Source organism: Pan troglodytes, chromosome 2 (genome assembly GCF_028858775.2).
Source record: "Pan troglodytes isolate AG18354 chromosome 2, NHGRI_mPanTro3-v2.0_pri, whole genome shotgun sequence".
Lineage (NCBI taxonomy): Eukaryota > Metazoa > Chordata > Mammalia > Primates > Hominidae > Pan > Pan troglodytes.
The window spans coordinates 60,077,072-60,104,152 of record NC_086015.1 but is presented as its reverse complement, the minus strand read 5'-3'; the positions used below and the strand labels follow the sequence as shown (position 1 = coordinate 60,104,152).

The following is a 27,081-nucleotide window of genomic DNA, read 5'->3' as shown; positions in this document are numbered from 1 at the left end:
GTACAGTTCAATGAGTTTTGACAATTTTGTACACCAGGTAACTGTTCTCCACTCTCCCTAATCAATTTAGAGAACAAAAAAATACCCTCCTGTCCCTTTATAATCAGCCCTTCCCACCTTCCACCCCAGGCAACTGTTGCTCTCATTTCTGTAACCTCATAGATTATTTTCACCTCTTTTAGAATTTCACAGAAATGGAAACACAGTCATGCCATAAATCCTCTAGATTCTTTCACTCGGGATGCTTTTGAGATTCACCTATGTTATTATGTATATCTGCAGGTCACTCCTTTTTATGGATAGATAATATTCCATATAAATACACCACCATTTTATTTATCCATTCATTTACTGATAGACATTTGTGTTGTTTCCTGTGTGATCCATTATGAACAATGTTGCTGTGGGCATCTCTATGAAAATCATTTTGTGGACATGTCTCTTACACTTTCTATATCAGCAGTCCCCAACCTTTTTGGCACCAGCGACCAGTTTTGTGGAAGACAGTTTTTCCACAGACGAAGAGGTGTGGGGTGTAGGGGATGGTTTAGGAATGAAACTGTTCCACCTCAGATCATCAGGCATTAGACTGTCATAGGAGAGTGAACCCCATTGTGAACTGCACATGTGAGGGATCTAGGTTCATTAGATTCTATGAAAATCTAGTGTCACTGCTGATCTGGCAGGAGGTGGAGCTCAAGTGGTAATGCTTGACCGACACTCACCTCCTGCTGTGTGGCCTGGTTCCTAACAGGCCCTGGACCGGAACTGGTCCAAGGGTTGGGGACCCCTGTTCTATATGATCTTATTTAATTTTGATTTGTTGTAGTAAACATAACATATTCCTTTCCCACATCAAGGGGACTGACAAAGAGTTACTTCATACATCCTTTGCCAAAGGGATCAGGACTGATCCTTGAAGAGTTAGTTCCTGGATTGTTCTAACCCTGGCTTTGACATACAATCACGTGTTAAGGTGTCTTTAATGATCCAGAAAAAATAAATCATGGTGGTTGTCTTAGTTCATTCAGGCTGCTAGAACAAAGCACCGAGACTGGGTGGCTTATAAACAACAGAAATTTATGTCTTACAGTTACAGAGGCTGGAAAGTCCAAGATCAAGGCATCAGCAGATTTCTTGTCTGATGAGAGATCAATCAATGCTTCATATATGGTGCCATCGTGCTGTGTTCTCACATGGTGGAAGGGGTGAATGAATTCCTTTGGGCTTCTTTTATATAGCAATTAGTCCCATTCATGAGGCACTTTGCCCTCATGACCTAATCACCTCCTAAAGGCCCCACCTTTTAATATTGTTGTATTGGAGATTTGATTTCAATTTATGAATTTCGAGCAACACATTCAGACCATAACAGTAGTATCTGCTGAAGTGGCAGCAAGATAATTGTGGCAAAGGGTCCTAATCTTTTTTTATATATATATCCAATAAAAAAAGTAAATGCTTTGGGAGTAACTTATTGAATGTCATTGTTTAGCTGAGTACAAGACTCTTGGAAATCTCATAGTCTGTCATTGTCAATAATTAAGGACAATAATCCTTCAAATGAAGTGTTTGTCACAGTTGCATTTTAAGACTGGATTAGTGTACATTTATAAACATGGTTGCAAATATGGTGTTGTATATCAAAAAAGTACAATTTTAAAATGCTACAGAAAATTAACTCAAAATGGTATTCTGATGGTCTTCATATTCTTTTTGTTGTCTCATTTCTTTTTTACCACCCCAGTGATATTTTTCTATGATCTAATCTGAGTAGTCTAGAAATAGACCTTTCTTTGCACATGGGCTTCAGAATGTTAAATTAAAAAATAAAACTTATATTTTCTTTTTTATTAACAACATTTGAAAAGCAGGAATTATATTTTTTTTAAATTTTAGAGCTGAGTTACAAAGAGGAATTTTTTTTTTGTATGCTTTGTCTTTTTTTTTTTTTCTTTAAAAGTATTTGGAAAGCAGTCTTTCATGAGGCTGGAGCATGGGTGTTTCATTTCTATCTTATTTTCTTCCTCCAGCAGCATGAGTGTCCTCTTGGCAACATGTATTTTTCTAATTTAGGAGTGTTTCTCTACATGTCAATCTTGTTCCTCTGGATGTTCATGGCATGGCTCATTGTGTTCTCCGTATTTCAGGACGATGCTGCAAAGCTTGAGCAGTATTTTATCCTCCCTGGACTCTCAGAGAGACATGGGAGTATTGATGTGCTTTGTTTCCAAGCTTAGACAAACATGTTGTAGTAGGGAAACAAACATGGAAACCTACTACTATTTCATAATGTCTTATTTCATAGAAGTCTTATTTTTTTTTGAAGTATCACTATTGAGATGTGCACACAATAGGGCTTTAAGAAGGATGTAGGCTGTTAAAATGCAGGGCAGTGAGGTGCCATGAGCAGTGGTTCCATTGTGCCTTGCTCAATAAACATGCTGCTGCCCTGCCTCCTCAAAGGGCACAATTGATGGTTATTGATGACCTTTCTGTAAAACCACAACCTTCTGTCTTTTTCCTGATTTCAGGTAGATGCGCTGAGATTACGACTGGAAGAAAAAGAATCTTTCCTCAATAAAAAAACAAAACAGCTACAGGACCTCACAGAAGAGAAGGGGACACTGGCCGGTGAAATTCGTGACATGAAAGATATGTTAGAAGTGAAGGAAAGAAAAATCAATGTTCTTCAGAAAAAGGTGAGTAGCTGACATAAGACCTTCAAGTGGGGTATCATCCATGTTTTGTCATTTTAGAAAAATTTTGAGCACATGGAAAATAAGTGATCTTTTATGAATCTTTAGGAAGAATAGACTGATTTTCATACTGGTGTTTCACTTACTGGTAGTTGCATCATGTCAATATTAGCATTGCTTGATGAATTTTCTATTTGATTACCTAGAAACTAAATAGTGATGATAATTTTTTATTCACCAGCTTAAACATAGAGAGAATTGTACAAATTTAGATACAAATCTAAAATAACCAAAGGTCCCAAAAGTTAATTTTTTCTTCCTGAGAGTTAGCAATGTATTTGTGGGTCCTGAATGTATTTTAGATACATTTGATATTCACATAAACTGTAGTAGATCCTATTCTGTGAAGCCCATATAGATTTCTGGGAGGCAGGGGTAATGTTTTACACCCATTACTTAATTGAAATCAATGGAAAGAATGTATAATAATTCCCAGCCACAGTGATGCAACACAGAAGATGCTTGACCTTGTTAGGGCTCTTCCTTCCTTCCTTTAGCAGCTCGATTTCTCCCTTATAGGGGACCCTGATTTTGTGATAGCATTCCCGATTTTCTTTTGGAGAATTCCTGTTTGCTACTGTATATAGTTTTAGTGGGGCCATTGAGTATCCTGCCTTCTCTTAGTAAAAGGGTGGGTGTGAAGAGAAACCAATGGCTGCTCTTTTACAAAAAAAATAAAATGTGTTGGGAAGATACAAGGCTCACAGATGAACAGGGGGCCAGAGTGGAAATTAGGTGGAAATCAATGGTGGGCCGCAGGAGCCTCTGGCCTGGATGCTGCCATCCACAGGCATGTTGTCAGGTGCTCTGCTGCAGCAAATGGAACTAACTGTCCCCTGTTCTTGGTGTCACCTGCCATCGTCATTTCTCACCTGGCGTTGATCTACAGCATTCCAGATGTTTTTCTTGTCATGTTTCCTACAGCCTATTCTTAACACAGAAACTGGATTAATCCTCATAATGCATAAAACAGTTCATGTCACTCTATGATAAAAACTCTCCAGTCACAACCAATTACATAATTTTGGGGTCGATTGCATAATGTAAACATGACACCCCTGTCCCAAAATTGAGAATTTCAGGATGGTAACCTTAGAGCCTTAAACCAAGCATAGGGACCTGTGCAGCTGCACAGGTCAGAGGTCCATGGAGCTGTCCCCACCTCCATTGGCTTCCATTGTCACTCAGAGTAACAGTGGAAGGCCCAGGACACCCTGCAGGATTGGGCTCCCTCTGGCCAGTCTGGCCTCCTGTCTCACTGCCTTCCCCTTTGCTCAGACTACATCAGTCACTGTGGCCTTTGTGTTCTTCTGCAGACACATGAGGCATGCTCTCTTGGTACCTGACATTTACTGTAGCCTTTATGGGGACACTTTCATTCTGAACCCGTGCTGCCCATTGTGGTAGTCACGAGCCACATGTAGTGATTAAGGCCTTGACTGAGGTGTACTTTAAGTTTGAAGTGCACGTCAGATTTGGAAGACTTATTATGAAAAAAATGGAAGCGCTCTCATGAATCAATTTTTAGTTTGATTATATGGTGAAATGAAAATATTTTCGACATATCAGGTAAATGAAAATGAATTTCACTTGTTTCTTTTTACTTTTTTTAATGTAATTACTAGAAAGCTTAAAATTACCTTTGTGACTCACATTATGTTCCTATTGACAGAACTGCTCGAAATAGCCACATGGCTGATGCCTTTGCTTCTTTCAGGTCTCTGTTCAAATAGTGCTTTGTTACAGGCCTTTTTTGTCCATCCTGCGTAAAATTGCATGACCACCCACATTCCTGCCCTCTGTCTTCTCTCATCCAGTTTTATTTTTTTAATTGGAACTTTTAACCATTTGACAAATGTGTTTTTGTGTGTATATGTATTTTTAAAATTTATATAATATAAATAAATATATATTTAAATATATGTATTGTTCATTCATATTACTAGAATGTAAATTCCAAAAAGGCAGACTTTTCCCCTGTATCTTTAGTACCCAAAAGATACTAAATGCTTAATAAATATTTGTTGAATGAATGGATAAATGAACTTGCTCCAGAGTTAAAGTCTTGGATAGGAGCATTTGATTGGCCAAGGTTATATTACATGCTCACCGCCTACTGCCAAGAGCACTTGTTCTTGTGAATTTGATTCAAGGACCGAGCTATGCAAAGATGACAACAGTAGCTGGCATTCATTTGTTTCGGTGCAGAGGCTGTGATTAGATTATCAATGCATTCTAATATCTATTAGGATATTCCCCATGATTTTGTCTTTTCATAAGTGAGTTCTGTAATCTTTCTTAAACTCTGAGAGCCAGTGAGTCTCTTCCTGTTCTGTTATGGTCAGCCAGAGCCTAAATGGTACATTCATGTACAGAATAGAGTCTGTCACATTTTAAAAACAAAGTTAGATTCAAACCAAATTATAGAGGCTTTACCAAAGAGTTTAAAGTAGAGACACTGCATTCGTTAGAAACTCTCAGGATATTGGTGATTTGATGAATCATATTATTAATTCATTTCTGTAGAGCTCTTCATGGACAAGGTCCTGGTCACTGGATCCTCCTCCTCTTGTAGCACTAGCTAATTGACACAGAAATTTAGAAGAGAGCTGAGCAGAGATTACTAAGGACCCTTGAATCAAAGGGGCTGTCTAGGGTACGTGGGAATAACAGAAAGATGGTTATAGTAGCCTGTCTTGGAGCATGTTCTAAGGATTCAGAAGAAGATTTTTCATTTAAAATCTCCAGCTGCAAATAGTAACAAAAGCTTACATTTATTGAACTTGCTTATATTGAACACTGTATGCTGACTACTCTGTTTACTCATGTAAATAGTGCTTGTTACATGCACTGTTTACTTACTCTTGACCACTACCTAGTGAGATGGGCACAATTATTAATCTAAGGAATTGTGGAATATTGAGGCTTATGGTAAGCTTGCCCAAGATCACATAGCCTAGATAAAAGTGTTTTTTGTCTTTAGGAATATATAATAAAATAATTAATGTAAATTAAGAGAATAAGCCTTTTTTTAAATTTCACTTTTTAGGATGATGACACCAGGTGTGAGAGTGAATTAGGGAAAAATATCACACTTGTTCATTTTGTCAGAAGTTGAGACTAAGTGCGCTCATTCTTGAGGAATAAATGACAACAGTTTTCTCAGTGAATATTTTGGGATGGCACTTCCAATGCATAAGTGACAAATGACCACTTTTTCCAATGCAAATGTTTTGCAGAATTTTAAACTTTCCTCCACAGCCAGACTCAAAAGTTTGGGAATCAGTTTGGAGGTTCTAGAACAAAACCAGTTGTATATTATGGCTCCTTTTGGCAACATGATTATGATATCACTTGTTGAAGTCATGTAGATAACGGGTTTGGAAATGTTTCATGTTTATTTGGAGAGGTTGCTCAGCTTCAGGTTTTTAAACCAAGTTTACCAATACATTTGGGAAGGAAATAAAACCACTGGCAATGTAGCAAAGCCACAGGAGCTCTATTATACCTGCAATGTGAAAGGGAAATAATCCCTAGAGAAGTGATGCATATGATTTAGAAGCTGACTCAAAATGTAGAAATAATACAAAAACGAATGGGCCAATGAAACATTGTCTTTAAGTCTGGAGACTCCTTGGAGCTTAGACCGCATTCAGCATAATTGGCTGTTTTAGGGCAGGCTTGGATTGGAATAGCGTAAGCTTTGGATTAGGGTGTGTTGGCATGGAAGAATAATAAGCTCATGTCAATGTCAGACATGCAGTATTACTTAATATTTCTTTCTCATAGACTCTTTCGCAACCCTGTTTTGATGCCGGTAGAACTAGGTATGCTCCTTTCCTGGCCACGTTTACCCTGGCAAAGCTAGGCTTGCATTTCATATCTGTCAGCTTTGCCTTCAGAGCTCTGGGTCTCAGAAGTCTTGTGTGCTCCATAAGCCATGTAGACAGGCATGGACATGATGCTCTAAGCATTTCATCACTTGAAGAAGGAAGTGAGGCTGAATAAACAGAAAACCCCAGGTGGAGGAGCATCTCTGATGAAGCTTTTGTAGGAAGACAGAGATCATCTAGAGTGGATTTTTGGCCCTACCAGCATACTTTTGGCTGTACTCTGTAATTCCAAGACATGGAGTTCTCTTAGCAGGGGACAAAAATGCACATGTATGAAAAGTGTTTAGTGAAATGTTCCCGTGGGGCTGTGACACTGAAATCAGAAGAGCGGTATGGTTTCCATGCTGCAGCCATAGTTTTCTGTTCCCATACCTGAATTTAAACTGTAACTGATGAAGTGCTACCTGACTATTGAGTTTTTGTAGGAAATGTCATAAAACCTTGATGACATTGTACATTTGGAAAGTGTATAATGCCCAGGATTTTAGGACATGGTAGCATTATTTGAACCCGATCAAATTCAGACTGTTATGCAGCACATAGATTCTTACAGCATAAACTTGCTACCCACGAATTTTTTTAAACCCATTAAAATTGGACAAAAATTCTATCTCCATTTTCATTCTAGGCCTTAGTCCCATAAGCAATGTGAATTTATAGAGCAGAGGTACTTTATTTATTAAAGGTAGAAAAACAGATGGCGATCTCTCTGGAAGCCAAGTCCACTGGCTGCCTACTGAACTTTGTGGATTGCCCTGTGGGTTGGAAAAGGTAGAGAGGGGTGAATGGAGTTGGCTCCTGGGAGTGGTGTATATGGACCTTTCCACTTCAGCAGGTTGATTTTACCTATTTGGAAGTATGGTGGTGAAAATTCTGAATGATGATAACCTCAGGGGTAAGGACACTGTGGGATTACTGAGTTTCTTCCGGAAAAAAATTTTTTTTATAGTAATACCTGAGAAGATAGATACAGAACATAGAGATTTCCATGTTAGTGTAAAATTGAAGTAAAGTGTGGAGGACTTTTTGACTCACTTGAGCTCTTTCTCAGTGTTTAAACATCTAGTTGAGCTTTTATACTTATTGGCAAACCTCCTAATTTTTTGAACATGTGCAAAATCATATTCATTTCACATTTACTGAGTGTTTCGTATGTGTCAGTCAGTCACCACTGTAGGTCCTGGAGGTTCAGGGAGAAATGAGACAATCTCCAGTCCTCAAGAAACTGACAGTCTAGTTGTGGAGACAGACATGCATAATCCTAAATATAAGTGCAGTGGAGAACAACATATGGCACGTTACCAGAAGGAAATCACTTGATGGATGCAAACAGCAGAAGCCACTTCTGGCTACCTTAAGCAAAAGGGAATTTTTTGTAAGAATATCCAGGGTCCCAATATCTGGTCTGTAGAACCAGATTGGGGATGATCAAGAACCAGGGCAGCCCTAAGAGACCAAGAGAAGGCAAACACAACTGTGATTTCATAACCAGGAGTGTCTGGTCAGCTGTCTTTTCTGTTGACAGCTGCTCTCCCTCACCCTCTTTCCTCTGCCCTCACATTGCACTGTCAGTCAAGAGTCAAAGTCCTGGGACAGAGCTCCAAACTTCACACAACTGACTCTCATTGGCAGGATCTAATCAGACCCTGCCTTTATAAGAGTCTGGGATATGTGACTCCAAGCTTTACACTTGAGCTTTCTGCTCTGTTTTTATGTCACTTACTCAGGGAAGTCTTTGCTGACACTGCAGTCTGGGGGAGGTTTTACACTCTTAGAGAACTATTTCTTGGTTCAGTTTGGAATTATGCATCCCTTTGGTGAATGTTGGCTTTCCTCTCAGGGCTTGAGTGCCCCAACCATAATCATCAAGATACCTCCAGCTTCTCGCAAAATTCTTGGCATGTGATGCTCCTTGATCAATGTGCATTGAGTGAATAAATGAGCTCAGCAAATTCTCAATGAATGAGAACTTGGGAGAGGAGAAATTGCTTTGAGATCTACTTCTCACCCAAGAATATTGTTAGCTCTGAGGAGAGTCATTTGCCCCAGCAAAATGTCAAGCCCACTCTTGTTCCCAGCACGGTATGTTCTGTGTAGGCTGCAAGATGGAACCATACCATGAATAATAAAACACAGATGAGGAAATGGCTGTTGCTGTACCCACACCTAACATCTCCAGCCTTGGTTCTATTACCCTAGGAAGGTAAAAAGGGATGAAGGTTTGAGTAAGGGTGTTTCGCCACTCTTCCTTCATTTTCCTTTTTAATAAAAAGAAATGTGGTATTTACAGAGAATATCATCTTATTCTGCGAAGAGAATGCTTCCTTCTCTAGTTCTCACTTCTAATTTATTGGATTGTTAGGAAGGTGATATTTTATGAGAGTGATACAATGAAATTTCTGGTTATATGTGGTCATTTCCAATTATTTGCATTTCCATGCAAATAATTATTTTTATAATAAAATGATTATATTATATACTATTTGTTGAACCCTTACTGTATACCAGACACTGCACTAAATGATTTGCATCCTTAGGTTATGCGTTCTTGTAACAGACCTAATGGCTTATAGGCACTATCATAATCTTGGTTTTTAAAATGAGAGACTGTGGTTTAGAGAAGAACTCGTTCAGAGTGACGTGGCAGGAAAGGGATGGAGCTATTCTTAACCACCACACTATTCTGGTGTTTTTCCTAGTTTATGATCCTGCTTCCCTCATGAGACAAGTGGGATCATTAACTTTTACAGATTAGCTAAACTACAATTTGAGCAACATACCTGAGGTTGATATATAAGAACCCCTCTTTTTAGGACAAAACCAGCAGAGATGCAGCCACTAAATAATGTAATTTAAAAAAAGTACGGAATGAATTACATGAATAAAATATAACACCAGGTCTGTATTTAAAAATATGATCAGTTATATGTAGAAAAAAGAAAGATTGTGGTGGCTTTCAATATCTGTTTAACTTTTCTTCCCCCAGAAACTCTTTATGTACCATTCTAAGATTGTTTTACTGCTTCATTTTTAAAGGATTGACGTGTTTGCTCTGATGGTGGTTTCACTTTCCTTTGGTTGTTGGCTTAAAGGACTGAGACCTCAAAAGATGATCTGAGACATGTAAGCAGCTTTCCTGGACTAGACGAAGGTGAACTCTTGAGTTGGGAGATCCCTCATTCCTTGCCAAGTCCAGAGTGGAAACGGTCTGGGAAGCTGCTCCACTTTGCGGTGAGCTGTTCACAGAGGTCTGACCTCCTTGGTGTAGGCAAGCTCACTTTGCATCTGAAGCCAGTAGCCTGGTGTCCTAGGGGTTGGGATCACAACTAGGGTGGCCATGGGTCTAAGGCAGAGGTTCTTAACCAGGGCCTGTAACTGAGGCTTAGAACCTCCTTACTCCCCTGGGAACATTTGCTAATGTCTGGAGATATTTTTGGTTGCTATAGCTGGGAGGATGCTATAAGCATCTCATGGGTAGGGTCTATTCCAGGGGTGCTGCTAAATGTCCTAATATGCAGAGGACACCTCTGCCCCCCAATAAATAATCATCCAGAGAAACCCTGGTCTACAGGAGTCCTTTCCTTCTTGTGTAAGGATCACTACTGATCTTGGTTCTCTAGGCCCCCTGCCTTGAGGTAGCATTTCTTAAAAGTTTTTACTTAGTATAACAGACCTTTCTCCCACCTTTCAGTATTATCTCAGTTGAAATGCATAACATTTTTACCTGCACTTTTTCTGTGGCATTATTTTAGGCAGCTTACAGAGTTGAATGTCTCGTGTATGTTTGTGTGTGTGCACATGAGTGTGTATGGTGTTTGGACTGTTACTCTTTCTGTCTAATAATTTTCACATATAGTAATCTATACTTATATATATGAGTGTGTATGACACTCTTGAACCCTGAAAATTATTGCAATTATTAAAACTGATCTGACCATTCTTATCATGATATTGACTAATTTGTTAGGGGGGTGCTAGTCAGGTGTAGTACAGGGAACATGTAATAGGAATAAAGCATCTGATTGAGACAGAACAGAGATAGCCCACCCAGCAGATAACACCCAGTTTAAATTTCTTTGGCTTAATACCAGCATTGCAGTCATTTGAAAAATAGTGACCTTTTAATATGACTTTTTTTCCTGACTGAAAATAAAAACACTTTATTTTATCAACCTTTTGGGTTGAAAATCTTATTTCTATATTCACATTAAATATATCTTTTCATACATTTGATCTAGTCATTTGGGATAAGGTAAAATTTTCTGTTCAATGTAGATTGAATGTAGATTTAACTAATACAGTGCCTAAAAATTTGCAATTAAAAAGTATAATCCAGGTTAGTGTTTGTGATTTGCCAAATTTCTTTTGAACAGTGTCTTTCTTGGTTTGGAAAATATAACAAAAATCTAACTTAATATATTACACAGAAAGTTATTTATATGTATTTTGTGTTGGTAGGGTAGCAGTATGTCACCGGACCTAAGAATAAGCATCTTTGCTCTTGCATCCTTTAATACAGTGTGTCTTGACAGCTTGCTTGGGGGTTCTACCAGGGGAGCACAGCTACTCGTATGCCCTTGACTGAAGATCGGTCCTCCTCTATTGGGGATGTCGTCCTCTTTGACCAAGCATGTAGCTTTGGGAGGGACACACATGGAGTGGTGAGGGAGGAAGGGGACACCCGCCTACCAGCCAGATCAGCCAAATCAACCCTGGCCATCAATGGGGTGACAGATGTTGCAGCCAGATCGCCCTCACATCCAATACAGTGTGTCTTCATCATGGTGCGAAGGTGATGCCAAGGGTTCTAGTGCTAATTAAATTCCACAGGGCAAGTAATCACCAACAGTGTATGGCTGCTGCACTTGGCTGGAATTATTTGCCCCAATGTTGGTGAGATGGTTTAGGAAAAAACATCTTGGTGACTGTAACCAATTGATCGATACTGTTGGTCAGAAGTCCATTTTGCTCCAATGAAGTGATATTCAAAAATCACTTTGTGTGTGCTTCATGTCTCTTGGATAGAGATTGTGGCTTCCTTGGTAAAACTAAGCTCCTTTGTGAAGCAACAAATTCAGTAGCCTCCTCCTTTGTATACATTGCTTTTCTTCTAAGGGATTTGAAATTGTCCTTCTCCTAGAGATGACATTGATGAAATGGTATTTTATTATCAAAGGAACCAAAGCTAGGAAAGTTACCCTCTAATGGAACAATTAAAGAGAGTCAGGGAAGCCTGCCCATTCATTCATCCATTCATTCAGCATCTACAGGCACTGTCTTCACACAGCTCCATTTTTCTTCCTTTGGGCTCTAGTGTACACAACCCAATATTATTTGATTTTAAAAGACATGTAACTTTGGTTATGCTGATGAAGCCTGGACAGTCTTGAAGACAGGAAGACATGAGACAACAGTAAACCTGGAAGAGACTTGATGGAGCCTCCTAGTCCAACCTCTTCATTTCTCCACTCAAGATATAGAGTACCTGAGGGATGATGTGACTTACGTAGGGTCATGGAGCTAATTAGTGACAGAGCCTGGGCTGTACTCAAGTGTCTGAATCTGATTACACTTTTCCTTTCCTTCTTTCCATGTCCCTATGGCATATGAGGCCTTGGGCACCATTGCCCTACTCTGGCCTGTTTGTTTGCCTGCCCTCCTGCTGTCCAGCCATCCAATAGTCCACATTCAGCATCTGTAATGAGCTGGCTGCCTCAAAGGTACTGGGGATACATATATTATTGAAGAAGGTGTAATTTCTGCCCACTGGGAGCTCAGACTCATGGAGAAAATTACTAAATAGGCAAGTTACAGGACTGTGGATGATGTGTGCTCTATCAGCCAGGTATACTTCACATAGGAGGGGCACCTCACCTAGCCAGGGGAGTGGGATGAATAAGGAGGACTTCCTGGAAAAGATAATGGCTAAATTGAGAGATGAGGGGCTAGGAGTAGTTGTCCAGTCAAAGCGAGAATAGCATTTGCAAAGGTTTGGCAGGAAGAGGCAGCACAGTGCATTTGGTGGAATTAGAAGTAATTTAATATAGCTGGACCACACTTTCTTGGCCCACTTAGGAAACAGATTTCACATTTCAGAGCTTTCCTATTCTTTACGTCTTCTAGCAATCAAATATATTTTATAATTAAAGTTGGAAAGTCATTTTGACTTCTATATTATAAATGTTCTAGTCCTTTGTGACTTGCAAGTGGCAATAACAATTATCAGTGTTATTTAAAAATGCAGTTCAGGGCCAGATCATGCTGAGAATTGATTCTCGTTCAATGAAAAAGCTGATCCCACCCAGGGGAGGCAAATTCTCTTTTAAATAAATATTTGCTTCTGGGTTAAGACCTTATATTCTATACTCAATTTCACTATGATGGATTTTTTTTAAAAAAAGGTTTGTTTATAATTACTTGCAAAATTCCTTGAAGATTTAAAATAAAAATGCCCAGAGTGCCCTGACCACGGCTGCTACCCTAACAGGTACAGGCATCTTGACACATCTGTCAATCCAAGCTGCCAGCTATTGCTTATAGTTTTTGAAATGGGATTAGAGGTGGTTGAGCCTTTACATATTTCAGTCTGCAGATGATTCTGTTTTTCTCCCTACATACTCCCCGGCCATTTGATTTAAATCAACCTTATTTATGTGGGAAGGAGAATGTTCTGTCTTTTTTTACTTATCTTTTATTTGCCAATGGACTCTGCTTTGCTGTGAAGAATTTTACACATATCTATATTGGCATTTATCATGTTATATTGTAAGGGAAGTCTATGATTCAAAATGTCTATAATACCTGTTTTAGTTTCCCATAAGAATAAATGTAAAGTAAGGGTAATGTGTTCTTGTGGGGCATATTCCTTCGCAGTTATTGTGGGTAATAGCATTTTTCTACTGTTCTGATACTGCAGTCTTTGTACTTTCCTTTGTACTCACCTGATTATACTACAACTTTTGCAGACTAAAATATGTAACTGCTTTAAACAGACTGTTTTCATGGAAGTTGTATTCTAAATTAATGGCACAAACTATATGGCAATTTGGAGCCTTTGTCATAACATTTTTATCATACCTCCTTTTTAGATTGCTGATTTTGAGAACCAGCAGTAGCACCCACATATAATCAGTCCTTAGATAATACAATTATGGTTTATAAAAGTCATTTATAACTCTAACAAAAGTACTGTGGTAGATAGAATTCTAAGATGGACCCCTGAGCTTTCCCACTTCCCTGTTGTATGTGCTTTGAATAATGCCTGGGACTATGAATATGATGGATTTGGAAGTGAATTTTTCCCTAGAGCCTCCAGAGAGATGCTCTTCTGGCTGACGTCTTGATTTTACCCTTGTAATACCCCAGGCAGAGACCCCAGCCACAGGCAGAGACCCCAGCCACACCTTGACAGACTTCTGACTTACACAACTGTGAACTAATAAATGGATGTTGTTTTAAGTCATTTGGTGGCATTTTGTCATACAGCAATAGAAAACTGATATAAGTACATGTTAAAATAACTTTTCAGAGTTCCCAAACCTCTCATGGAAATTCAGGGGCAAGTAAACAGTAGTAGAGTTCACAGGATACTGACAAGGAATGCTGCTGGTCCACTAAAGTGGCACCGCTAGGAACTAAAGCAGTTTTCAATACCTTGACTGCTCAGCATAGAAATAATGGCAGTCTTCCCACACAGTAATAGTGGGAGACCTTAACACCCAACTGTCAATATTAGATAGGATCATTGAGACAGAAAATTAACAAGGATATGCAGGGCTTGAGCTCAGCTCTAGATCAAGTGGACCTGATAGACATCTACAGAACTCTCCACCCCAAAACAACAGAATATATATTCTTCTCAGTGCCACATGGCACTTACTCTAAAATCGATCACAAAATTGGAAGTAAAACACTCCTCAGCAAATGCAAAAGAACTGAAATCATAACAGTCTCTCAGACCACAGTGCAACCAAATTAGAACTAAAGATTAAGAAACTCACTCAAAACCACACAACTACATGGAAATTGAACAACCTGCTCCTGAATGATTCCTGGGTAAATAATGAAATTAAGGCAGAAACCAAGTTCTTTGAAACCAATGAGAGCAAAGAGATAATGTACCAGAGTCTCAGGAACACAGCTAAAGCAGTGTTAAGAGGGAAATTTATAGCACTAAATGCCCACATCAGAAAGCTAGAAAGATCTCAAATTGACACTGTAACATCAAAACTAAAAGATCTAGAGAAGCAAGAGCAAACCAATCCAAAAATTAACAGAAGACAGGAAATAACTAAGATCAGAGCAGAACTGATGGAGATAGAGACACAAAAGATCCTTCAAAAAAATCATGAATCCAGGGGCTGTTTTTTTGAAAAAAATAAATAAATAAATAAAATGGACCACTAGCTAGACTAATAAAGAAGGAAAAAGAGAAGAATCAAATAGACATAATAAAAAATGATAAAGGAGATATCACCACTGACCCCACAGAAATACAAACTACCATCAGAGAATAGTACAAACACCTCTATGCAAATAAACTAGAAAATCTAGATGAAATGGAGAAATTCCTGGACACGTACACCTTCCCAAGACTAAACCAGGAAGAAGTCAAATCCTTGAATAGACCAATAACAAGTTCTGAAATTGAGGCAGTAATAAATAGCCCACCAACCAAAAAAAGCCCAGGAGCAGATGGATTCACAGCCAAATTCTACCAGAGGTACAAAGAGGAGCTGGTACCATTCCCTCTGAAATCTTTCCAAACAATTGAAAAGGAAGGACTTCTCCCTAACTCATTTTATGAGGCCAGCATCATCCTGATACCAAAATCTGGCAGAGACACAACAACAACAAAAAAATTCAGGCCAATACCCCTGATGAAAATCAATGCGAAAATCCATAATAATATACTGGCAAACTGAATCCAGCAGCACATCAAAAAGCTTAGCTGCCATGATCAAGTTGGCTTCATCCCTGGGATGCAAGTCTGGTTCAACATACGCAAATCAATAAACATAATTCATCACATAAACAGAACCAATGACAAAAACCACGTGATTATCTCAATAGATGCAGAAAAGGCCTTTGATAAAATTCAACATCCCTTCATGTTAAAAAGTCTCAATAAACTACGTATTGGTGGAACATATCTCAAAATAATAAGAGCTATTTATGATAAACCCACAGCCAATATCATGAATCGGCAAAAGCTGGAAGCATTCCCTTTGAAAACTGGCACAACACAAGGATACCCTCTCTCACCACTCCTATTCAACATAGTATTGGAAGTTCTGACCAGGGCAATCAGGTAAGAGAGAGAAATTATTCAAATAGGAAATGAGGAAGTAAAATTGTCTCTATTTGCAGATGACATGATCCTATATCTAGAAAACCCCATCGTCTCAGCTCAAAAGCTCCTTAAGATGATAAGCAACTTCAGCAAAGTCTCAGGATACAAAATCAATGTGCAAAATCACAAGCATTCCTATACACCAACAATAGACAAGCAGAGAGCCATGAATGAACTTCCATTTGCAATTGCTACAAAGAGAATAAAATACCTAGGAAACAGCTAACAAGGGATGTGAAGGACCTCTTCAAGGAGAACTACAATCCACTGCTCAAGGAAATAAGAGAAGACACAAACAAATGGAAAAATATTTCATCCTCGTTAATAGGAAGAATTAATATTGTGAAAATGGCCATGCTGCCCAAAGTAATTTAGAGATTCAGTGCTATTCCCATCAAACTACCATTGACATTCTTCACAGAATTAGAAAAAAATACTTTAAAATTCATATGGAACCATAAAAGAGCCCACGCCCATGTAGCCAAGACAATCCTAAGCAAAAAGAACAAAGCTGGAGGCATTATGCCACTTGACTTCAAACTATACTACAAGGCTATGGTAACCAATACAGCATGGTACAAGTACCAAAACAGACACATAGACCAATGGAACAGAATAGAGATCTCAGAAATAATACCACACATCTACAACCATCTGATTTTCAACAAACCCGACAAAAACAAGCAATGGGGAAAAGATTCCTTATTTAATAAATGGTGCTGGGAAAATAGGCCATATGCAGAAAACTGAAACAGGACCACTTTCTTATACTTTAACAAAAATTAACTTAAGGTGGATCAAAGACTTAAATGTAAAACCCCAAACCATAAAAACCCTAGAAGAAAATCTAGGCAGTACCATTCAGGAAATAGGCATGGACAAAGATTTTATTATGACATCATCAAAAACAATTGCAACAAAGCAAAAATTGACAAATGGGATCTAATTAAACTGAAGAGCTTCTGCACAGAAAAAGAAACTATCATCAGAGTGAACAGACAACCTACAGAATGGGAGAAAACTTTTGCAATCCACCCCTTTTACAAAGGTCTAATATCCAGAATCTACAAGGAACTTAAACAAATTTACAAGAAGAAAAATAACCCCATCAAAAAGTGGGCAAAGGACATGAACAGACACTTCTCAAAAGAAGACGTTTATGTGGCCAACAAACACATGAAGAAAAGCTAAGCAAAGCTCAACATCACTGATCATTAGAGAAATGCAAATCAAAACCACAATGAACTACCATCTCATGCCGGTTAGAATGGCGATTATTAAAAAGTCAAGAAACAACAGATGCTGGTGAGGCTGTGGATAAATAGGAATGCTTTTACAGTGTTGATGGGAATGTAAATTAGTTCAACCACTGTGGGAGACAGTGGTGATTCCTCAAGGATCTAGAACCAGAAATACTGTTTGACCCAGTAATCCCATTACTGGGTATATACCCAAAGGAATATAAATCGTTCTGCTATAAAGATACATGCACATGTATGCTCATTGCAGCACTATTCATAATAGCAAAGACATGGAATCAACCCAAATGCCTGTCAATAATAGACTGGATAAAGAAAATGTGGTATATATACACCATGGAATACTATGCAGCCATAAAAAGGAATGAAATCATGTCCTTTGCAGGGACATGGATGAAGCTGGAAGCCATCATCCTCAGCAAACTAACACAGGAACAGAAAACCAAACACCACATATATTCACTCATAAGTGGGAGCTAACAATGGGAATACATGGACACAGGGAGAGGAACAACACACACCAGGGCCAGTCAGTAGGAGCAGGGGGGTCACAGGGGAAGGGAGAGCATCAGGAAAAATAGCTAATGCACACTGGGCTTAATACCTAGGTGTTGGATTGATAGGTGCAGCAAACCACCGTGGCACACATTAACCTATGCAACAAACCTGCACGTTCTGCACATGTATCCTGGAACCTAAAATAAAATGCTTTTTTTTTTTAAAAAAAAGAAAGTAGTCCATGTCAGAATATCATGAGGCTGGGCACGGTGGCTGAGGTGGAAGGATTGCTTGAGCCCAGGAGTTTGAGAGCAGCCCGGGGAACAGAGTGAGACCTGTCTCTACACAAAATAAAAAAATTAGCTGGGCATGGTAGTGCGTGCCTGTAGTTCCACCTGTTCGGGAGGCTGAGGTGGGAGGATTGCTTGAGTCCAGGAGGTTGAGGCTGCAGTGAGCCATGATCATGACACTCGCTGAAGCCTGGGCAACAGAGCGAGACCCTGTCTCATAAAATAAAGAAAAAAATAAATAATGGGAGTCTTGATGATGTTTTACAATTTTAGGGGGACCCGGATTATTTTAAAATGTATGCATAGGAAATGAGCCTTTATTACAGCTTTCAGATTGTAGTATTTTAGGTAAAATACCTAAGATTTCCTAAAATGCTATGTTGTATCTTTATGTCTCTCTCCTCATTAAACCCTGAGTTCAGCAAAGGAAGTGACTGAGTCTTAGTCATTCTTTTATCCTTAGTACTTAGCACAGTGCTGGCATGATATAGGTGCTTAATAAATATTAGCTGGAAAACTGAAATGTAATAGATTGAGTAAATAAATAAGTCCAAAGTTCTTTTTGGATTCAGAGTGAGTAAATAAATAGGAATGGCTGTGTTCCAATAAAACTTTATTTACAAAAACAGGCAGTGGGCCAGTTTGGCCCATGGGCTGCAGTTTGCTCAACTCTGGTGTAGATCACAAGTTCTTATAGCCTCTAGGCAATTCTATCATATAGCAACCTTCATGGCAAATTTGAGATTTTAAAAGTGTACTCTAAATATTTAATAGAGTTAAACAAAGTTCAGTTCTTTTTCCAGACTATATTTACTGTTTGCCTCAGACATCCTTTCTGGTGCAAAGGGAAGTAAGTCGTTCGTTCCCAAGGGTGAGGTCTTCCTTAGTTTCTGTTGCGTTCTGTAGCTTTTTTGTGAGTTAAGTCTGAATGAAGCAAAGCTAAGCAAACAGGATGTGCTTGAATGAATAGCACTCATTGACATGGAGTGGAGATATTTCTTTCTTTAGTATTAAAATAAGAAGTTAAATTCTTAAGGTCACATATGATAGACTGATTTATAAAAGTTTATGAAGGGCGGCATACACACACCAAGGCTGTCTCCAAATGGAATGTCTGTGAACTTGTGAACAGCTGAGGGCATGGACAAGGGTGGCCAGGTGGGAAGGTAGGAATAGAGGCAAAGGTCCTTTGCTGCAGTTCCATGTTACCGACACTTTTCTTAGGGCTTGCCCGGTAGTGTTCTTTGGGACAGGTAGATGGCAGGTATGAAATGTCAGGTAGTCAGGGGAAAACAAACATGGGGCATTTGACCAGAGCTATTTAACCTATTGATTCTTTACCTAGGAATTCATTCTAAGAAAAAATTAAGGATGTAGGTATTGATTTAGCTACAGGCTTGTTCACGGCATAGTTCTTTAAAAAATTTTTTTTTCCAGATCAGTGAAAGCATTCCCAAGTGGAGGAGTAACTAAATAAATGATGGTATATTCATACATGGAAATTCTGCCAGTAGACATGATGTTATAGATGAGTATATTTATGAGTATATTTAATGATATAGAAAGATATTCACTCTATTTTGTTAATGGAAATAAACTTTACAATATGTATGTACAGAGAAGTATCAGAAAATGCCTATTTTCCCACACCCTCAACACCACTTTATAGTATAACCTGATTTTTATTTTAAAAACTTTATACACAGACATAACTTATGCATACATACATGCATGCTTCAGTATAATTAGTTTATTAAGGGCATGAACTGTGACAGGCCTGGCTTTGAATCTCAGTGTTGTTACTTAAGGTCTTTTTAATCTTTGGCAAGTTACTTACATATCCTCTGCCTCAGTTTCCCTGTCATTAAAATGAGGATAAGCTCACCTCTTACTTTCAGTCTGAATTTTTCTCAGCATAATAGGTGTTCAAGAGGTATTTGTTGAGTGAACAAACTGACCATCACTGTTGGTGCTCAATAAATTATTATTTTATACAAAAAATCAGAACTTAAATGCTAAACTCCTCAATTTTTTAAGAGCTTGGAAAGAAAATGAAATCATTTCACAAAGATAATTTTTAATTGCTTTTTAACTTTACTAATAGTGAAATTCACTTTTTGTGGTGTACAGTTCTATGTGTTTTAACAAAAACATAAAGTAATGTAAGCCCCTTCACAATCATGACACGGGGCACTTCTGTAATCCTCCCTTGTGCTGCCCTTTGTGGTCAATCTCTCTCCCCAGCCTCCAATGCCTGGCAATCACCAATTTGTTCCCCATGCCTTATAGTTTTGCCTTTTCTAGAATGTCATAAAAATGGAATCATCCTGTATATGGATAGACTTTCGTGTCTGGCTTCTTTGACTTAGCATAATGCATTGAAACTCATCCATGTTGTAGCTTTTATCAATAGTTCATTCTAAAGAGGATACTCTTAAAGATAACTCTGAGAGTAACCTTGTTGTTTATGAAACAATCTCTGTCATAACCATATGTGTCTTTCATCCCTGAAGTTATTCTGAAGCCAGAGTTGGGGCAGGGTAGGATGTCGGCACTGAAAAGGACTGGAGAAACAACCTAGTCTCAGTCTGTTGAGAAGGTAAGATTTTCTGTTCTGAGAGCCAGAAATCAAATGCATTACCCCAGGTGAGCTCAAGTCAGAGTCGAGACCAGAATCCAGAGCCCTTGATGGTAAACTTGCAAAGTTACATGGGAAGTTAGGTAGGGTCAACAATTCTGGTGGTATACTAATGATAAACTCCCTAAAGGGCAGGGAAAGGCATGCATATGTGTGTTTGTGTGTGTGTTCATGTGTGTGCAATGGATTGTGCTGAAACGATATCATTTAACTATTTTTAAAAATAAAAGAAATGAGCGCTTCTTGTTTTAGAATGAGAAAAAAGGGCCTTGTATCATTATTATTATTTTTTGTAATCAGCATGAGTTTGTGCAAATCCATCTTCATTTTCTAGCATTCATAGTAAGCAGTGAATGGTTTGGAGAGTGACCAGAGGTATCATAGATGCTGCTTTCACCCCTAGAGCAGATAGATACATGGTAATTGGCCAAGCCTTTTAAATGTGTAAGTTTGGCCTGATAAGCTTGAGATCCCCACAGAAAATTCACACCAGATCTTGTACAGAGGTGTACAGTTTTGCCCTGAAGCCTGAACTGAAAAGAGTTCTCTTACCGTTTATTATTTATCCTGTTTATTTTTCATTTCTAAAGCAATAGTACTTCTTTATTTTAAAATAATTAGCTTACATGTAAGTACCATATTATACTTCTTTTAAAAAAGAAACAGTATAGCCTTTTTATTCTTAAAAATCAAATTAGGCTTTTAAAAATGGGATCTCTTGAATCTATATAAAATAGTTATCTATTTTTATTGCATAAGCCAATGAACAAAATAAACATTTAACATTAACAAGGAAAATTAAGATTTATGGTTTATAATATGAAATGCAGAAAAAATTCTACACTTAGCATGAAATGTTTATTTGCTAATTTAAGTTGGTCATGGTAATGTGCTTATACCCATGTGTATATCAGCTAATTTTCCTTTGCATTATTTTAATCCTCCACTTTAAAATACTTTTTATAGCAGTTTACTGAATTACAGATACAGAACTTAGTTAAGCACCCAAGGTAATTTATGTATTTCTTCTGTTTACAGTAACTTTAACTTAGATTTCTGGTAAACATGGCAATTGTCATAAGGAAATATATGTTATTTGCTATGTTCAAATTTAAACTCTCAGAAACTGTTCTTGAAGAATCTTTGGTTTAGTATTTCATTTCCATTCATAGTCCAAACATTTGTTGTATGTTTCTGTGTGGTTTATATATTTTTTCCCGTCATTGCCACAAGATCTTTATTTAGAATTTTAAGCTAAATATTTTTTTCTTTGAATAATTCATCCTTTAAAGTCCCTTCCTTTCTTTTGTAGAGTCTCTATGATCAAGGACATGGGAACTAAACAAACACTGTGCTAAGTGTTATGGTAGCTGACAAACTAGTTTGGTTAGATAAGTCTCCCAATTGCAGTGTCAGCATGCAGACTAGTCTAGTCCAGAGAGAAAAGGAGGAGGTAGAAAATCACATTCGAAATGCTTACAAGGTCAATAGAGAAAGAGCCTGAGACACCATCCCTGTGTTGAATTGAAGGAAAAATCAAGAATGTCAATTTTAGCGATTGAAATTATCTTATAGAGCACAGGAGGCACTAATTTGCTCAGACATCTTTGGGCAAACTTGCATGTAGAATCTGCTAGATCCTGTTATTATTTATGTGCAGTCGTGCCTGCAGCCAGAGAACTATCTTTCTGGACTTGCTTCTTTCTAACTGAGAATAAAGGCTTGAGGAATATAGGAGATGTCAGTAGCAACAAGCAACTTGAATTCCTCAAGATAAAGACCATGGCTGGGAAGAATTGAGCAGGCAAGTGGAGGTTACTGACTCTGCATTAATAAAAAATTTACGAGAGTGCAGAACAAATCATGCCAGGCCATCTTTATCGTTTTCTAGGTGGATGTGCAAGATTAAAGAAAGGAATTCAATAGCTGTAATATCTGGAATTGAGTAAATCATCTAATTCAGTGTCTCCACAAATCTTTGGGGGCAGTAGGGGCAGGGGCAGAAGAGGGGGAGACCCTCAATGAGAATTGGCTCTGAGCACTGTCATGTGGATTCAATTTGGCTGTTGTAATAAATTACAATGGAACAGGGTCCATTGGGACGATGTTGGGATCAATAGAAGGTCAGGCTGTAACATCTCCAGCAGTGGTCTGGAAGAATGGATAACATACTTTATTAAGCTTGGCAGGCCAGGAGGTTTTGGAACTGTTGTGGTCACTGCCACCGTCATTAGCCTTTATGAAGCACCTGTTGGGTATGGGGCACCCTGTGGGTTGTTAGATGAAAGATAGAATGTGTATGATTGCCCAAATGGTCAACCTGTCTAAAAATGATGATAAGTACAATTCATTAAATACTTACAAGGCTGCCATGCATAGTACTAAAACTTTCTCATGGATTGTTTCTTTTAATCCTAATGACAACCTTTAAAGGGTGGGGGTTTCTTCCCATTTTACAGATGGGAAAAGGAAAGTACAGATAATTGCTGTGGATAATGCAGCTGATTAGTAGCAGCAGTAGGTAACTGAACTGAAGTAGTCTGGATTTTACTCTTAACCATTATCTGTGGATATAGAAATCTTCATGTGCCCATGGGAGAAAGACTATGTTTGTTTGTCAGTTCCTTCATTTGTGTGTTCATTCAGCAAACATATTAAATGTACATAAGACGTTCCCAGTGTAGTAGAGATAGAACTCATTCTAAGATAATTTTTTTAAAATGGTAAAATTATGACTTTGATACAGTTATAAAATGAACACATGTTAAAGATTTTACTTAACTCATTAGTCAGCTGAGGAACCAGGCAGATGTTAGAACTGGATAGAGAATTCAGAGAACAGACACATTTGTAGATCAGGAATATTGAAATGAATGTGCAAATGCAGACAAAGCTGGCTTTTTCCCAAGTGCAGAGGGAAAGTCAATATAACCTCTACTGGACAGCTCAGAATCTGCATGTTTGTAGACAGGAATTATTTTCATTGCCATCAGTTATTTACAGTTTACCAAGTTGTACAATAGCTAAAACACAATAAAAGACTAGAACCCGATAACTGGAAAGGGTATGATCTGAACATTTATTTTCTATTGAAGCACAGTTTTTTGTTTTTTGTTTTTTCCTACAACACTAAAGGAAGAATTGTGATGTGGCACAGTGGGATATGATTTAAGATAAAAGACTTAAATACAGAGAATACATCCAACTCTCCTAAATTGTTTAGAGAGGACTTCTGGGCAAAGATGGAAATTAAAATAAGAATCTTTGAGCCCAAAGACACCTCAGTTTTCAGATGGGGAAACTGAATCCTAGAGATCTGAAGTAAGTTGTCCAAAGTCACTTACTTCCTGTAGCTGATTAGTAGCAGCAATAGGTTATGAACTGAAGTAGTCTGGATTTTAACCGTTATCTGTGCATATAAATATCTCTATGTGGCCGGGCATGGTGGCTCACGCCTGTAATCTTAGCACTTTGGGAGGCCGAGGTGGGCAGATCACGAGGTCAAGAGATCGAGACCACCGTGGCCAACAGGTGAAACCCCGTCTCTACTAAAAATACAAAAATTAGCCGGACATGTTGGCGGGTGCCTGGCTACTCAGGAGGCTGAGGCAGGAGAATTGCTTGAACCTGGGGGGCAGAGGTTGCAGTGAGCCGAGATGGCGCCACTGCACCCTAGCCTGGCGACAGAGCGAGACTCCATTTCCAAAATAAAAAATAAAAAAAATTAAAAAAAGATATCTTTATGTGCTCATGGAGAAAGACATTACAAGAGTACATGAAGCCTTATAATTTTCTGGCTTTCTATGATCCCCTCATTGACCCTTAGCCAGGGAGAGTGGGTAAGGGCCCTGGACCAAAGTTTCTGTGGTAGAGAAGGAAAGACCAAATGCATTAGACAGGGTTCTCCAGAGAGACAGAACCAATAGGATGTGTGTAAATAAATAAATAAATAAAGAAAACAATTTGTTTTAAGAAATTGGCTCATGTGATTATGGGGACTTTGGGAATCCAGAATCTAATGGGAGAGGCTGGCAGGCTGGAGACCCAGGAAAGAGTTGCAGTTTGAGTCCAAGGCTGTCTGCTAGTGAACCGGGAAGAGCTGATGTTGCAGATGAAGCCTGAAGGCAGTCTGCTGAGGAATTCCATCTTGCCTGTGGGAGGTCAGCCATTTGTTTTGATTGGATGAGGCTCTCCCACATTATGGAGGGTAATCTGCTTACTTAAAGTCCAATGACTTAATGTGTCATCCAAAAACACTCTCATAGAAACATCCACAATAATGCTTGACCAAATATCTTGGTGTTGTGGTCCAGCCAAATTGACACATAAAATTAACAGTCACATGTCACCAGAGGACTGAGAGACTTCGTCTTTTCAGAAGTGATTGGGGTGGTGGCAGAGTTGGTGGAGATGACACTAATACCAGGCACCTGGAGTGTGGTGTGGTGAGCAATCAGAAGATTGTGAACCTGAAGGTAAGGCTTTTCCAACCTAACAACTTTCCCAAGAGCCAGCCGTTGGATTAAGTCCAAGGGTCGTAACAGTTACAGAGACCACTTGCAGGTCTGTACATCTACCTTGTCAGGGTATGTCTCCCTAAAAGTTAAGGGGAGGCATGGGTTCAGGAGGGGTTTTCTGGTAGTCACAACTTGTGAGTATGTTTGGATATCAGGAATTATAACCAGAGCACAGCTGTTTATCAAGTGCAGGTATCTTGCTACAGAAATTTGTAATATGAATTGAAGATTTGTTTTACAAGTGCTTCTCTGAAAATCACATTGATTATATCACTGTAAGGATACCTGACAAATAATAATCAATTAATTGGAGAAGAATTTAATGTGGAACATTATGTAATGTTATTTAAAATTCTCATATTTGAATATTTATACCAAACTAAAGAGGTAGATCATTATATTTCTTACCTTTGTCTACTTGTTCTTTTTTTTTAACCATAGTATTTCACCTTTTAATACAATCTATCATTTACTCATTAATTATATTTATTTTTCATCTGCCTCCCTCTGTTGGAATCTAAGTTTTATAAGGACAGAATCATTGTCTGTTTTGTGTACTGACGTATCCCAAGTGCCTAGATCGGCATCCACCATGTAACAGGAGCTTAATCAATATGTGTGAAATACAATGAATGATTATCTTAATCTTCACAACACCCACATGTCAGTGAGGTAGGTACTGTTCGGATTCCAGTTTAACAGATGAAAACAAGGTTCTGGGAAGTTGCTTTGGTACTGCATTTTAGGTACATCTTAGGCGAAAGAACCACGCAGCTATGCCAGAACACAACCCAGTCAGCTGGGGTCTTGATGGAGGCTTTCTAATTAAGAAGAATACAACTGTTCTGAAGATTTTATAGGCCCAAAGCAAAACCAAGAAATGAGTAAGCAATGTGGGGCCTGATGCTGACAAATTACAAGAAAGAAAGAAAAATTAAACAAGAAATGTTAAGATAAGGAGTTATTATTTAATAGGTACAAAATTTTAGTTTTGTAAGATGAAAATCATTCTGTGGATGGATGGCAGTGATGACTGCACAGCAAACAATATGAATGTACTTAATGCCCCTGAAGTGGACACTTAAAAATGGTTGAGATGGTAAATCTTGCTTGTATATTTTACTGTAATTAGAAATAAAATATAAAAAATAAGTGTTAAGATTTAGAGCCATTGTTTAATGGTGTGTTTGTGGGGGAAGGAGGAGAAGGTAAGAAATAAAAGGATCTTATTGGGGAAATGGGAGGAAGAAAAGACCTGAGGTTAAATTTTGGCTTATCTCTTTTTTAACTATGTAGGTTAGACAAGTTCCTTACCCTTCTCAACCTTAGTTGCCCCCATATCTGTAATGAACATGATCATGGTACCTACCTCGTAGAGAAGCCATGAGGATTCATGGAGAATGAGTGAAAAGAGCTCAGTACAATAACTGGCGCCTAATGAATCCTTTTTTAAAAAAGAGTATGCCTATTGACCAGGGAAGGTGTCTTCATTCATTCCAGTCTCTTAATATATTGATTGGCTTTTCAATAAAGCAGTTAAGTGCAGGATTGAGAGCTCTAAGAGACCAAAACCGGTCAGAGAGCACTTGTCACATCATCTCGTCTATTCTCAACTCAGAGGGTATTAAGTAACGTCCAGCTATTACCAGCACAGATCTCTCAGGTCTTAAAGATTGACACCTATGTCCAAGTAGTGCTAGGAGGCCCCAACTCTCTCACAAGGCCCATACATAATAATGTATGATACATAATACATACATATTTGGGAAACAGATTTTGTCCAGATCAGCTTCAAGGACATGACCTGGTCAGTGTTGTTCATTTGTGTCTTTCTTTTCTGAGGTGGTTGGCGGAGAGGCCACTGAGTTGTAACTT

At 38.5% G+C, this 27,081-nt stretch overlaps 1 protein-coding gene across 16 annotated transcripts in view; it reads left to right on the top strand.

Annotated features, from left to right (window-relative positions):
* The window catches only part of ERC2 (ELKS/RAB6-interacting/CAST family member 2), a 965,515-nt gene that overhangs the window by 396,289 nt on the left and 542,145 nt on the right, over nt 1-27,081 (top strand). For all 16 annotated transcript variants that reach the window (XR_008546979.2, XR_010155615.1, XR_008546980.1 and 13 more), the window contains one exon: nt 2,535-2,702. Coding sequence is in view for 11 of the 16 variants with exons in the window: in XM_016941331.3 (XP_016796820.1) it covers nt 2,535-2,702 (168 nt within the window). In the remaining 5 variants the exon portion in view is untranslated. The remainder of the gene's footprint in view (nt 1-2,534; nt 2,703-27,081) is intronic.